This window comes from Emydura macquarii, unplaced genomic scaffold (assembly GCF_026122565.2).
Source record: "Emydura macquarii macquarii isolate MOO-44397 ecotype Brisbane River unplaced genomic scaffold, CSIRO-AGI_Emac_v2 contig_383, whole genome shotgun sequence".
In the NCBI taxonomy this organism is placed as follows: domain Eukaryota; kingdom Metazoa; phylum Chordata; order Testudines; family Chelidae; genus Emydura; species Emydura macquarii.
The window spans coordinates 6156903-6170324 of record NW_027130520.1 but is presented as its reverse complement, the minus strand read 5'-3'; the positions used below and the strand labels follow the sequence as shown (position 1 = coordinate 6170324).

Below are 13422 nucleotides of genomic sequence, written 5' to 3'. Positions count from 1 at the left end.
TTGGTCAAATAAAAGATATTACCACAGCCACCTTGACTTTCTAATGTCCTGGGACTGACACAGCTAAAACAACACTGCATACTAGATTTATAGTTTATTTCCTATGCTTCCTTTCCCTCTTCCACTTGTCCCCTATTACTTTGAAAATGGCCAAAATCATAGGCCGTCCATCACCTCTTCCATTGTCCATATTTATAACTCTCTCTACAGTACAGCTGATTTCTGCCATGCCAGTTGGTATCTCTAGAAATAAATAATTCTTTGAGATGGAGTGGGCTAATGGATAGGCAATTGGACTGGGAGACCTAGGTTCCAATTTTGGTTCTGGCATGCAAACGCTATGCCTCAATTTCTGCATATGTAAGACAGAAAATTATACTTACTCTCCTTTGTAAAATATTTGGAAATCTACAGATGAAAAATATTATGCAAGAACTAATTATTATTATAGTAATCTCAAGGAGGGACAACCACCCAAAGTTCAAATGGTTATCTGGATCATCCAGTGTTTTTGAGTTTGCAAAATTGGTTAGTAATCTCATAAGAACTAGCAATACTAAGGCCTTCTCATGATATTTTGGCACTCCCAGTTCTGTCTAGAGAGAGACACACAAAAAAATGAACAAGAGAAGTACGGGAAAAGAAAAGTTAATCTAACTTTTCAGAACCTTAAAAAAGATTTGAGTTTTTTTCTGAGTCAGCTTTTAATTTATCCAAACTGATTCATTTATCCCAGTTCACAGTAACCTCCCAGAAATGCATCCTCCAAAGTAATTATTAATTGTGGTAAAAACCAGAGCAAAGAAGTATGAGCACCTCAAATTTTCTTTAAACTCAAACATTTTTCTTTTCAGAAACCACTGTACCAGTGATTCTGTTTTTCTTTTCTCATTTGTTATTACTAGGATATGTTCATCAAAATCAAACTCCTTGTTTCTTCAGAATCAATATAACCTACTTCTTACATATTTTTATTTATGGAGTCTTAGTGTGTTAGGCCTTTATTTCCCATCCCTAATCATAATAATGATGGTGGGGTAGCATGACATGGTTGATGTAGGTGGACATGTGTCAGAAGCGTCACACCTAGGAAGTAATTTTAGGCATTTATCCATACTTTACTGTCATCTCCTTGCCCTACAAACAACACATCAAGTGGGTATAATAGGTGGGCACTCAAAATGTCACGACCAAAAAGCTCTAAACTACTTTAAAGACTCTAAACTACTTTCATTTATTCATATGGAGAAACCTCATTGTGAAAAAGAACCACCATATCACTGGTTACTGAGACCAACACCAAGAGAAACTTGAAATAGCAAGCAATTATGCTTGATCCAATTAAGTCTAGCAATCTAGAGTTAAATAGCAAGCTTATGTAGAACAATGTTTTTCTGCAACAAAATGAGCATAAAATTGTTGCACATGTTAGTGAAGCTGAGTATCTTTGCTGGTGGAGAAGGAGGGGGAGAAACAGGAGAGCAGAGGTAACAACACAGAGGGTAATTTTAAGCTTCTGAAGGTGACCTCATGCTACTCAGAGAAAATCAGTTTCCCCTGGAAATCATTTGAGGCAAAACAAAATTAGGATTCTTTGTTTATTTCTCTCACATCTAAAGAGTTTCTGGGGTTCTTCATTTTCAGAACTGCTTGGCCACGGCTGGGGAAATGACGCTATTATGAGTAAGAGGATCCATTGTTCTCTTTCTCAGCAACCACTTTCAGGGTCACTACTTCCCACATTGGTATTCAAAATAACAACAACAATAAAGCTGTCAGCATTAAACAAATGCCAGTATTTGCTAACAGTTACTTCAGTAGCATCTGGGATACCAGAATGTCACCCCACTCAGAGAAGAAAAGAATTGCAGTATTTCAGATATAATTTTGTGATAAAACCAGCTGTAAATATTTATTTTTAAAAGGGGACCACGGGACTTAGAATTTATTTAGAGCTTTTCCTATTTAAATGCTTGATATATAGTGATTGCAACCAGATACATTGGCTGGCTAGACTTCAGATTGACCTCCAGTACTGCTATAGTCTTAAAGTGCAAGCAATGAGAGTTCGAGCCCTGAATTTTCTATCCTTCATTTTACTTCCCATTATATGTCATATACAATCTGGTAGTAAAAAAGAATTATCTGATAGTCCAGAAACACTCATTCTGTTGAGTCCTGTTGAAGTAAAAGTAGGAGTTCTTACTTTGAAGAAGTACATTAAATAATCTCCTGATTGTGACAATAAATAATTGTGATGTCACAAACATATGACAGTGGGCAAAATTCTCTGGCCTGCTCCACAGGCACAAAGATAACAGAGACTGTCTGCAACTTCCCTGCTAGTAATAAAAGAGACAGGTAGCTCATACAGCTCCAAATATGGCATAGTATATTGACGCGTGATTGTACTGGAAAAGGGAGCAACAGAAACAGAGAAAATATAAATACAAACAGAATTGATTCTAATATTGTTGAATTATTTCCAAAGATTCACATGAAGTGTCTGAGTCTGCAAAATGGATAACTTCTACAATACAGATAAAATATATTAAATTATAATTTCACATCTTGCAAACTAAGAGCTCCTCTGGCTAAATGCGTGATGACTGGGAACAACGACTAACCATGACCTGCATTATTCCTGCTATTCCAATAGTGGAGTTCTTTAAAGCAAAGCTGCCATTTATGACAAATTGTGACAAGGAAAAATATCCACCAGGAGAAGAAAGAGACCACTTAACTCATTTAATTTATGATCCAAATAATGGTTTGAACACAGGTGCCTAGAAATCTAAGTTCACTACATCAAACTACTTTGAATCTAAACCAAAACAATTAACCAGAAACACAACTGTGATTTCCCACATGAATTTGTAAAAAGTAGATGTCAAAGGTATATTGCAATTTGTTTGCAATTGTTTTATGGTATCTTAGATTTGAAGATACTTCTGCTAAGGCATTTTCCATTTTTCAGAATATGATTTGTAATATGTCCATGATTATAGGAATGCTGCTATTCAGTACATAAAATGTATAATGCCTTTAAAATCTTTGGTATGATAACCAGTATGAATGGAAATCAGTGGAGCCTCCCTTTTTCTATTTAGGCCCAGTACAATACCCTGAAGCCTCTGTAATGAGCACTTTCCATCCCTGCCACATGAAACCTTTACCTACAAAGGTAATTTATTCTAGGGAAAGAACATAATTCTGCTCCTTTACCTTCTTATGTTAGGACTGTCATGAGCTGCAACTGCCAATTATCCCATATTATGTGGGATGGTTTCTGCTGTGGATTATTTACTAAAGATTTTAAGGGCCACTAAAATTATTTCACTCTGGACCTCACAATGGATTTGATCAATGAATGGCCTTAAAAGTGAAATAAGAGTTATTTATAAACTAAACTACCCTGGCCCCAGATTATCCATTTCTGTATTATGCATCACTCCTTAATAAATTTAGCAAACAGTGAGCATGCCATTGATTTTGGACAATACCGTCTTTGGACAGCATAAAAGCCATCACGGCCAACATTACCACAGCCTGTCATCTACTACTCAGCATCATGTCAGCTGAATCCATATCTTCCCACAAACCCTGCAATTTTCTTCTCACCAAATAATATAAGACATAGGTTTCATCCTTTATTTTGATTTAGGAATCAATAATAAAGTACTTAAAAAACAAGGGATTAGCCTTTTAGTACTAGTTATTAGCATATCAGAGAGATCACAACAGAAACCTGCAGGGTTTTCTGAGTATTTTTTTGTTTGTTTGGTGTTTTTAACAGAAGTTATTGATAATGAGCACCAACTGCCTGTATATGGCACCAATGTGGCAGTCTGATCCAAAATATAAAAATCAAATAAAGAAATAAACTCCAATCAAATTAAAGTTTTTGTAGGACAATTCTATATTAGATATTTTAAAAATTAATAAACTCATTAATCATGTCCTTTTACATCACTTAAAATATCAAATGCTATGTAAATATGAAGCAATAATACAAAATGACTTATCTGCACACAAATGTGATTTTGCTACTTCTTGAGGATGGAGTGATACAGGTATCTAGGTATAGATTCTCTCACTTTTTGCACCATCAGTCCTTGGGATGTATAATAAAGAAGGCCAGTGTAGCAATTCCAGATATTATTTGGTCTAAAGGGAGCTCTTAGAGTGTCCACCATCAGGTGTTCATTTTGTGTGTCCTTATTCTCCATATTACCTCATCCCTGCTTCCTCATAAGAGCTAGAAATGAATCTAAGGAAGACCACAATTTGCACTAGTTTATACTTTCTTCTAGTCTCTTTAGAGACTCAAACATGCTCCTGAATCTAGATCTCCTGGTGTGATAAGACCTTGTGTTAACCATGTAATACTGAGCTAAAACCTTTATTAAAAAAAAGTCTTTTGTTTTGTGCTTTTCCTATGACCACAAAATTATGGAAATTAGTTGGATGTGTGCAATTAAAGTTATCATAGTAGATTAAAAGTTTCATGTCACTGTACCATTAATTTTTCTACAGATATGTTTATTTAATAAAGTGGTTCTCAACCTTTTCCATATTACAAGCCCATGTTACAACAGAAAAGTTTGTCCCGGTCTAGCTACAAAGAAAGGGAAGGTGGGCATCACTCCACATTGGAGCTGTGACCATACCCACATGTGCTGGAACTCAGAGGTTGAAAACCGCACATTAATATATTTTACATGTGTGAATTTGTGTTGTGCTATGAAATGTTTCTTATGCTCATCAGAGTTTTCCAGGTTAAATTGGTTTACTCTATTAGCTTTCAAAGTTTTTGGCATTTTATTTAAACACTAGCATTGTTCCTTAATGGTTGTTGCTTACAAAACTTTTTCATAGAATTGTGTGTGTGAAATATTAGATACAATGATAAATCCCATCTGAGCAGAAAACAATAGCTGTGACTGCAATGTCAAATGCTTTGATGAAAAAAATCTACTGAATTTCACTAGCTTCATTTCCAATTCCCACAGAGTTCACATTTCTATGGTGCGAAGTTGACCACAAAGGTAATTCTGCAAAGGTCACATATTCAGAGGAATTAACCTTGTCTAAAACACTTAACTTCTCAATGATGAAAATGCATTCTTTCACAATTAACATCAAGAAATCATTTCTAACCTGATATTATTAATGGAAACCAGATGTTTAATATTTTATTGATTTTGTTATCCATTTTCCTATTTCCTGACTCACCCTGAATTCTATGGGTTCTTACACACACACACAAATGGCATTAACAATCAATACGCGTTTGCAGTAGGCAATCTCCCAATCCATCTGGTATAATTCACTAAAAGGACTGGAAGGAGGACAGTTTGAATTCACTTGCATTGTTATTTGCAAATTTGTGAATTTCACATACAATAACGTCCTCTTAATAGTTTTTTTTCAAACTCTGTATGGTAATCCTAAACTCATCAACAAAATCCAAACTTTGACTCTCGGTGCACTTCTATCATGGTTAACCACTTATGAAGCTTCCAGCTGAGAAGAAATGAAAACATTTATCTTCTGAAATAATAAGAGTTTCTGAAATCTCCTGATGGTAAATTTGCATTTGGTGGCATAGTAAAAACACAGTGTGATTGATATGTAATGACGATAAAGAATCACTAGGATTATAATTAATGTATAATCATGGAGCTATGCACGCACAACTGAACTGTGCAAAGACCACACAACTCAGGTGGTAGCTCTCAGGTATACAGGGAAAGCATGTCTCCTATTCCACCACTCAATGGATTGTGGCACATTCTCCCCTCCTTAATGAGTCAGTTTTGCTGCCTAGTGCAGGTGGGTGAGGCAGAGGCATGGTCTGGCTGCCTCCTTCTCCCTTTTAATAATCTTTGTGCTCAGAGAGTCTAAGGATTGCAATGTTGCCAGCTAATTCAGGAATCTGCAGGAGGAGGAGGCTCTTTTCCCCCACTCCATGAACTTATGTGAGGGTCAACCACAATCTGAAGCTCAGTTAGGAGCAAATACTTCTAGCATAAATGAAAGAACATCAGTTTCACCAAGTCTCTTGAACCAGGTCTCTCCAGGGAGTAGTATTAGCTTTCCCTTGTTTTAAGATTACCTTTGGTCATCAGCTCCATTCTGACTGCTGTTCAGGACAATCCTCCAAAGATCTGAGGCTACAAGCTCTTTCTGATCATTCACAAGGCTGATACTGGGCAGCTGCAGATCACAAACTTTGCTTTCTGATAGACTGAATTCCCGGAATGCAACAAATGATTTCTGGAGCTCATCCCAGTACTCCAAGCTACAAGGAATCTGTGATATAAAAGAAATCCCAGTTACTTTATACTTCTATATTAGTATAAAAAACAGGTATCTACAGTACACTTTATAACTGCAAAATTAAACAAAAATAATTGCCAAATGACCGAGAGAATTTGTGATTCTTATTATGTGTTGCCTTCATACATATAAGTTACATTATTATTAGACCTTTCTATCAAGATGTTACTTAAAACATCATCTTATGTACTGGGAAAAGAAATACTTATTTACATGGAAGTACACATGCATGACAAAGACAATACAAAAAATCTCACTCACATTAGGTACTCAAAAGATCCACTGGATGTGACTATAGCATCGAGTACTTTACTGCTCCATCAGTCTATCTGTATACATCTGTTGTCTCTTATCTTATATTGTAAGCTGTGGGGCAGGGCCAACTTTTTGTTCTGTGTTTGTACAGTGCCTAGCACAATGGGGTCTTGTTTCATCACTAGAGTGCTACAGCAATACAAATAATTAATAAATAATAATCCCCACAAAACTCTTCCTAATTGTATTTGAATTAATACCTATAAAACATGTAATATAGTGTTCACGTATGCACATTCTTCTTTAGCAATTTCAGAACACTTCAGTATACACCTGTCAGACTAGCTTCCCATGCAACTGTGTTGTGAACTCCTAGAAGGCAACGTGTTATGTACTATGTATACTCCATCTTATTTTCACTACAATGTCGTTTTTATTTGGAAATGTCCTTGATTTAAAAAAAATGTTCATATCTGAACACTAAACAGGAAACCCAATGAGAATGTTACCATGTGATATTACTAAAAATTTAAAGATATGTAGCTTACATTATTTTATTTTATTTTAACTTTTAGGGTCAGGTTCACCAGTATGCATGATCCCTCTCTGCGCAGTGCAAAACAGCCAAAGCAGCCAATTTCCCTCAGTGCCTGACTTGCACAACACTCTGCACACACACCCACAAGTTTCCCCATTTCTCTTGCCCGCTATACTCCCAGTTATGCCAACTCCTGTGATTTTATTGCAAGATTTGAGTTTCTGGTGTTCCTAGAATTATGTGATTACATGAGTATCTCAGTTTTCATTTAAAATAAAAGTTTGTAGCCCTCATGGTTGCAGAGAAAAGCTTGAAAACATGACCCAAATGTACCCTAACGGCTTAAATGCCAAAAGGCAAATAAAAAAAACCCGAAATGTATTTTTTAAAAAACCTCAGGATATTTAAGCCAATCTCATGATTTTTGAAGGCTTAGGGTTGGCAATACTGTGCTGGTGCACACTTATACCAGTATCCCCCTGGCTCCTGTCCCTCACATTCTTCTGCATGCCACCTCCGCAAGTTCTTTCCTCTTACCCTTGCTGTTGAGTAGTTCTGGTTAAAGTAATTGTTTAGGATTAATAGTCTTTTTTAGGTTATTCTTCATAATTGAAAGATTTTCTTCAATACGGTCTGAAAAACAATGTTCTTCTACAAAGAATTTCACAAAGAATGGTCCTCTTTCAGAATGGCTACCACAGCCTATTGTTCTCGGTGGCAATGGCCATCTTCTCTAAAGGCCCTGCTTCATTTTTATTGGGAAGAATGGTAGGTGGTGGCCGTTTTGAAAAAAGCCTTTTTTGCTAAGAATAGCCTGCAAGTTTCCCTCCAATCAAGATTAATGAGCTGAAAGAATGAGTTAACAGCACAAAGAAATTTACAAATGATTCTACAGTCTGCAACTATTGTACAATCGGACCTAGAGAGGTCAGCAAAACAGACAGATAGAAAACAATGACATGAGACTGACCTTGCAGAAATGCAAGCTAATACACAGTATTCTGGAAGGAAAATAATTTGAAGCATGAATATTCAATAGGTGGAAGAAACCTTGAAAGCAGTAACTGTGCAAGACATCAAAATTAAATGAGCTTGGAACACAATATGACAGTAAAAAAGGCCAATGCAATTTTAGACTGCATTTGTAGAGACATAATATTATGGGGTTGAAAAGCACAGTTCCTTTTTAGGCTTTAGTGTGATCTGAAATAGTGTTCTTAATTTCTGGGCCCTCATTAACAGAAAGATATACAAACTGGAGAGAGTTCAGGGGAAGCTACAAAAATGACCAAAGAAATAGGGTGTCTGACTAAGGAGGAAAACCACACCATGCATGAATTAAAATGAGAAAAAACAGTTTTAACACTTGAAGAGACTTATTTGTACGCACAGTTTTCCCCTCTAACTTTATTTTAATATATATAGTACATAAGAAATGTAGTGTAGACAGATATATTAGATTTCAAGATATCATTTATAGGTTATAAACTAAAAGGTCAAATATGCAGTTTATGGGATCTCCCTAAACTAACTACACCTCATATGTTTTGGGACTGTCCCAAACTCCAAGCATATTGGGCTAAAGAATGCAAAAGATTTACTTGATTTAGAATCCTCTATTCCTAAACATCTAGATTTATTCATTCTAGGGGGCTTATTGTTAATGCCTGATCTGGATAAATTTAAGGGATGATGGGTGCTCTGGGCAACATTAGCAGCCAAAAACAATAGTTGTGAAAGACTGAAAATAGGCTATATCCCCAAAACTGAGTCATTGGCAGGGGGAATGAGTGAATTAGATGCACTAGAAAATGCCCCTTGTGTAAAATTAAATATGGTTCTTTCATCTTGAAATGTTTGAGTAACGCTCTAGCTATGATTCAAATAATTGTTATCTCTTCGGATGTGGCCACTGTGATCGCCTCTAGAAAACTAGGGTAAACACCACAGCTACAAAGCTAGCCACATAGACTCCACTATTAAACAACAAACACACACAAGAATCCACAGTTCTTTTTCTGGCATTCCTGCTGACAGACCTTTCCTTTTTTTCCTAGTTATCAAAAAGGTCCATAGCTGTCATCATGCTCATCATCAAAATAGAAAAAGAATCCTGTGAGTATAGTTTATATCTCCCAGTCTCACTTGTTACCTGGAGAGCAAAGATATTATTTAAGCACCCCTAGACTCAGACTGAACTCAGAATCCCCAAACTCAACTTTGCAAAATGGCTGCTACATAATTGAATACACAAATACCTTATTTAAAAGAAGCAGCAGCCTCCCTCCATGTAGGGATTCTGCAATGCAAAGAAATACAGGCACGGAAAGCTTCAATCTCTTTTTTGGTGGCTTTGAGAAAGAGTTAAAGAAGGGAACAGCTGGATTACAGACTTATGTGTTCATGTGCTGCCTTCAGAGATGCTACTATGGCCTTTTATTTATGTTTTGTTTCATTTTTTTGTTTGGAAAAAAGCTTCTAAAGATTAAATGTTCACTTCTTGAAGTGCTATCCCTCACATGGTGGGTGCTTCCCCTTGGAGATGAAGTCACTCTTGTTCCAGAAACAACTACTGTACAACAAAATGTTCACAGACGACAGGAAGCATGTGTGTGTTTTATTATCTCCTAACAGGGCCACCTAAGTGAAAGAGAGGCGGAATACAAAACAACCTTGTACTTTGTGTCAAACGCCAACCCATGCTGCGATTTTAACCCAAGCTTCCTGCATGAATAATAACTGATTGCTCCATAATTCGGCTATCCTCGTATTAGGATATTTTTCTGTTCTACAGCCAAGTGCCTTGAAAATACAATTCTCCCTTTAGGTGAACTGAAAAAGTAGCAGAAAAAAAATAAAAACTCTTGTCCACATTACTATAAGAAGAAAATTCCTGACAATGTTCACCAGCAGTCTGTATTTTTTATTTTATTTTTAACAGTGATTTGTATCAAAACTGTAAAAGAAATGTTAGTTGAAAAGTGTATGACAGAGAAGGTGAATTCAAAAGAAAATTAAAGATGAACAGATATAAAAAAACTAAACATGTCTATGTACATAGCTAATAAACAATCTAAGTTGATCTCTAGAACAATTCTGACAAAATCTTTTTTTAACAATTTCAGAACACTTTAATACACACCTGCCAGACTAGCTTCTAATGCAACTGAGGGTTGTGAACTCATAGTACAGAACAAGCTGCCTTCTAGGAGCTGGATAACATTTTTTGACCTCCTTCTCAAGGGATTAAGATTATATCTCATCACTGTGAAAAATAACCTTTTCTGGTATACATATGTTCTGGAAATTCACTTCATTAGACTTTTGATGAGGCTCCAAATGAAAAATGGTGGTGACTCAAAGTCAGACACAGCATAATAAAGTTTCAGCTGTTATATGGTCCAATAAATTATAGCTGCACAAAGCAAATTATGTTATTCCTTTTTCAAATTTCTTCTGAATTTTTGCTATGTTGATTTTGTTACATTCACACTATTTTGCTATATCCTTAGAATTTGGTCACTGAAAATTCTTCCTCAACAGCACACTCTCAGTGCTCAACATATAATGATAAGCAGATATTGCAAACAGAAAAGCTTTAAGGAACTGTACACTACCTTTTCTTCACAGAGAGTTTTGGGGCTTGATTTGAATTGGGTTTAACAATTCCTGTTTGAAAATCACAGTCCTTTAGTTCAACTGTAAATGTGTCTATATGTATGTGTTTACATATACATACAATGGTGGGACCTTGTACTATTCATCTAATCTCAGGTTTTTCATCTGTAAAAGGAGGATAATAATGCTTACTGAGCTTTCCAAAGTACTTTGAAATCTTTGGCTGAAAGGGGAACATACTTTTTTTTTTTAAATAAAGAATAGCATCTCAGACGTTCTATCTCAGTTAAATCAAATATATTTATCGAAGTCTGCTACTGTTGTTAGTTATATGGTATTTATTCTATTTACTGTACTACAGAATATAACATAAACACCTAACTTTCAATTACAACACAGAGATATCAAAGAAAAAATATCTTTTCTGGAAAAAGAAACATTAAAAGAAAAAACAAAACAAAAAAAACCAAAAAACACCTAAATGCCTTTTAGCTGAGTTTAGAAAAAAGCTTCTATACATCTTCAACTAATAGAAGCCATAAAAAAAACCCTTTGTAATATTGGAACCAGTTGAGAAACCACAAGTATTCAAATGCAGGAAATCAAGATTTTATAACATTTTAATGTGATCTACTCTTGGGAAACAAAGTTAACCAAGCCCTATTTCTGTACAGGAAATATTCCACTGTATAGTTGTAATACATTGTGGTGAGGGGTACAGCTGCAAATTTTTCACCTGTAATGCCCCACTGGTATTGTGGCTTACTGTATTGCATCAAGATTGCCTTCCTGCCTGGAAAGCCCTCTAAGTACAAACAAGACTTTAAGCCCAGGTTTTATTTTCCCTTGGTATCAGAATATGGTAATTTAAGAGCCCTGAGAAATACTTTTTAACCTTTTAAGAAGAAATATGTAGCATTCTTTTATTAAGGCCTATGTTTTGTGTTTTTTTAAAAAACATGTGACCAACTTATCTTATCAATTTATCAAGCTACCAAGTTCAGAGCAAATGCAGGTGTGCCTGATAGAAAACAATCCGTCACAGACTGAATTTTTTCTCATTAAAGAGAAATTAATATAAACATACTAATAGCTTTTGTTAGAACAGAGATAGTAAAGCAGTACCAAGTTGGATATGAGAGGACTTCTGTAGGAACTTGAAAAACAAAACAAAGCATACTCAAGTGGAGAACTAGTTTCATATGTCATTCATCTTTACACTGAGTATAAGTGGGGTCACTTACACTTCCTGCTGAAAAGGTAGTAAGAAACTGTACAATACTCTAGGATTTGGATTCTTTTGGTCTATTTTCTCTATTGAACCTTGCGAATAGTCAGAAACAGGTTAACAAAAAAGCTGTTGGTATATAACCTCATCTAACCATTACAATGTTTTTCATATTGTTCTTTTTTCTGATAGAGTAAAAATAGTCCACATTTATATAGTGCTTTTCATCTTGAAGGATCCAAGCACTTCACAAATTATATATATATAGCACCAATGAAACGCAGCCACCTCTGGGATTGAGGCTGCAGCCAAAAGTGTATAATATATATTGCACAATAGCGGGCTGATGGGATTTTTGGCCAAGGATACCAGAACAAACCCTTATTCTCACAGAAAGTGGCACAAGGTCTTCAGCATCCAGTTGTAGTAGAGAGAACCTCAATTTCTAAAGTTTCATAAATCAGAGACATGAAGTCTGAAAAGTACAGAGCTCAACCAGAGTATAAATCTGTCATTAAAATACTCCGATGGTTTCGTCAGTCTTCTGGCATCAGGCAGACTCTTCACTGGCTCAATAACCCCACAGAGTAAAAGTGTGATGCACAGGCAAATTATGCACAATGATCATTAACATTCCCAAGGAGTTACGCATAATTCCATGCAGAGTTTACTGAAAATGTACCCCTAAAGGATACAGTCTCTCATCTTGATGCACAGAAAGTTTTGCACATAACATGCAAAACACAACAAAAACATTAAGATTATAGTCATTCACAAATACATTTACAGGGTAGTAAAGTTTTAAGATACACCCTGTCCCTCCAAGCAAGATAATTCATAAATGTTTAAATCTACAATTCCTAAAAAAATTAGCTGTTTCTGCATCTGCCTCAGACTCACTGTACAATCTTAGTCAATAAACCTCTCTGCCTCCATTTCCCCTCCATGAAGCAGAATGAAGATAAATACCCAATAGCTATCCCAGTCTTAAATAATTAAGCCCTAATGTGCAGAAATAGGGTTTGCAAAATTGTGCATATCATCATTATGTTTGTGCACACCAATGATCAGTTAGATAATTTGAAGTCTAATTAGTTATTGGTACATGCAAGTCTCCAATCCTTGGTAATACTATCATTGTACACACAAAGTTTGTGTGTACATTTTTGCACATGTGCATTTCTGAAAATGTGGGTCTATGAAAGAAATTTGAGACACTAGGATGAAGGGCATTTTTGGAAGGGTGAATTATTAGATGATCAAATATGATTTTCAGAATAAAACAGACTAATATTTCATGTTATGCTTGTTTCACCTGTGCAAATATCAGATAAATGAATACATTAAGTTATATATTACTTCCCTTTTAAAAGGATTACTTAAAACAACAAATGACATCTTTAAGGCATGGATCTTTAAGGCATGCATCTTTAAGGCAGGA

General features: G+C 35.6%; 1 protein-coding gene across 4 annotated transcripts in view; it reads right to left on the bottom strand.

Annotated features, from left to right (window-relative positions):
* Positions 1-13422, bottom strand: part of VPS13B (vacuolar protein sorting 13 homolog B) — an 819784-nt gene that overhangs the window by 84606 nt on the left and 721756 nt on the right. For all 4 annotated transcript variants that reach the window (XM_067537148.1, XM_067537121.1, XM_067537138.1 and 1 more), the window contains one exon: positions 6119-6315. In XM_067537148.1, coding sequence (XP_067393249.1) covers positions 6119-6315 — 197 coding nt within the window. The remainder of the gene's footprint in view (positions 1-6118; positions 6316-13422) is intronic.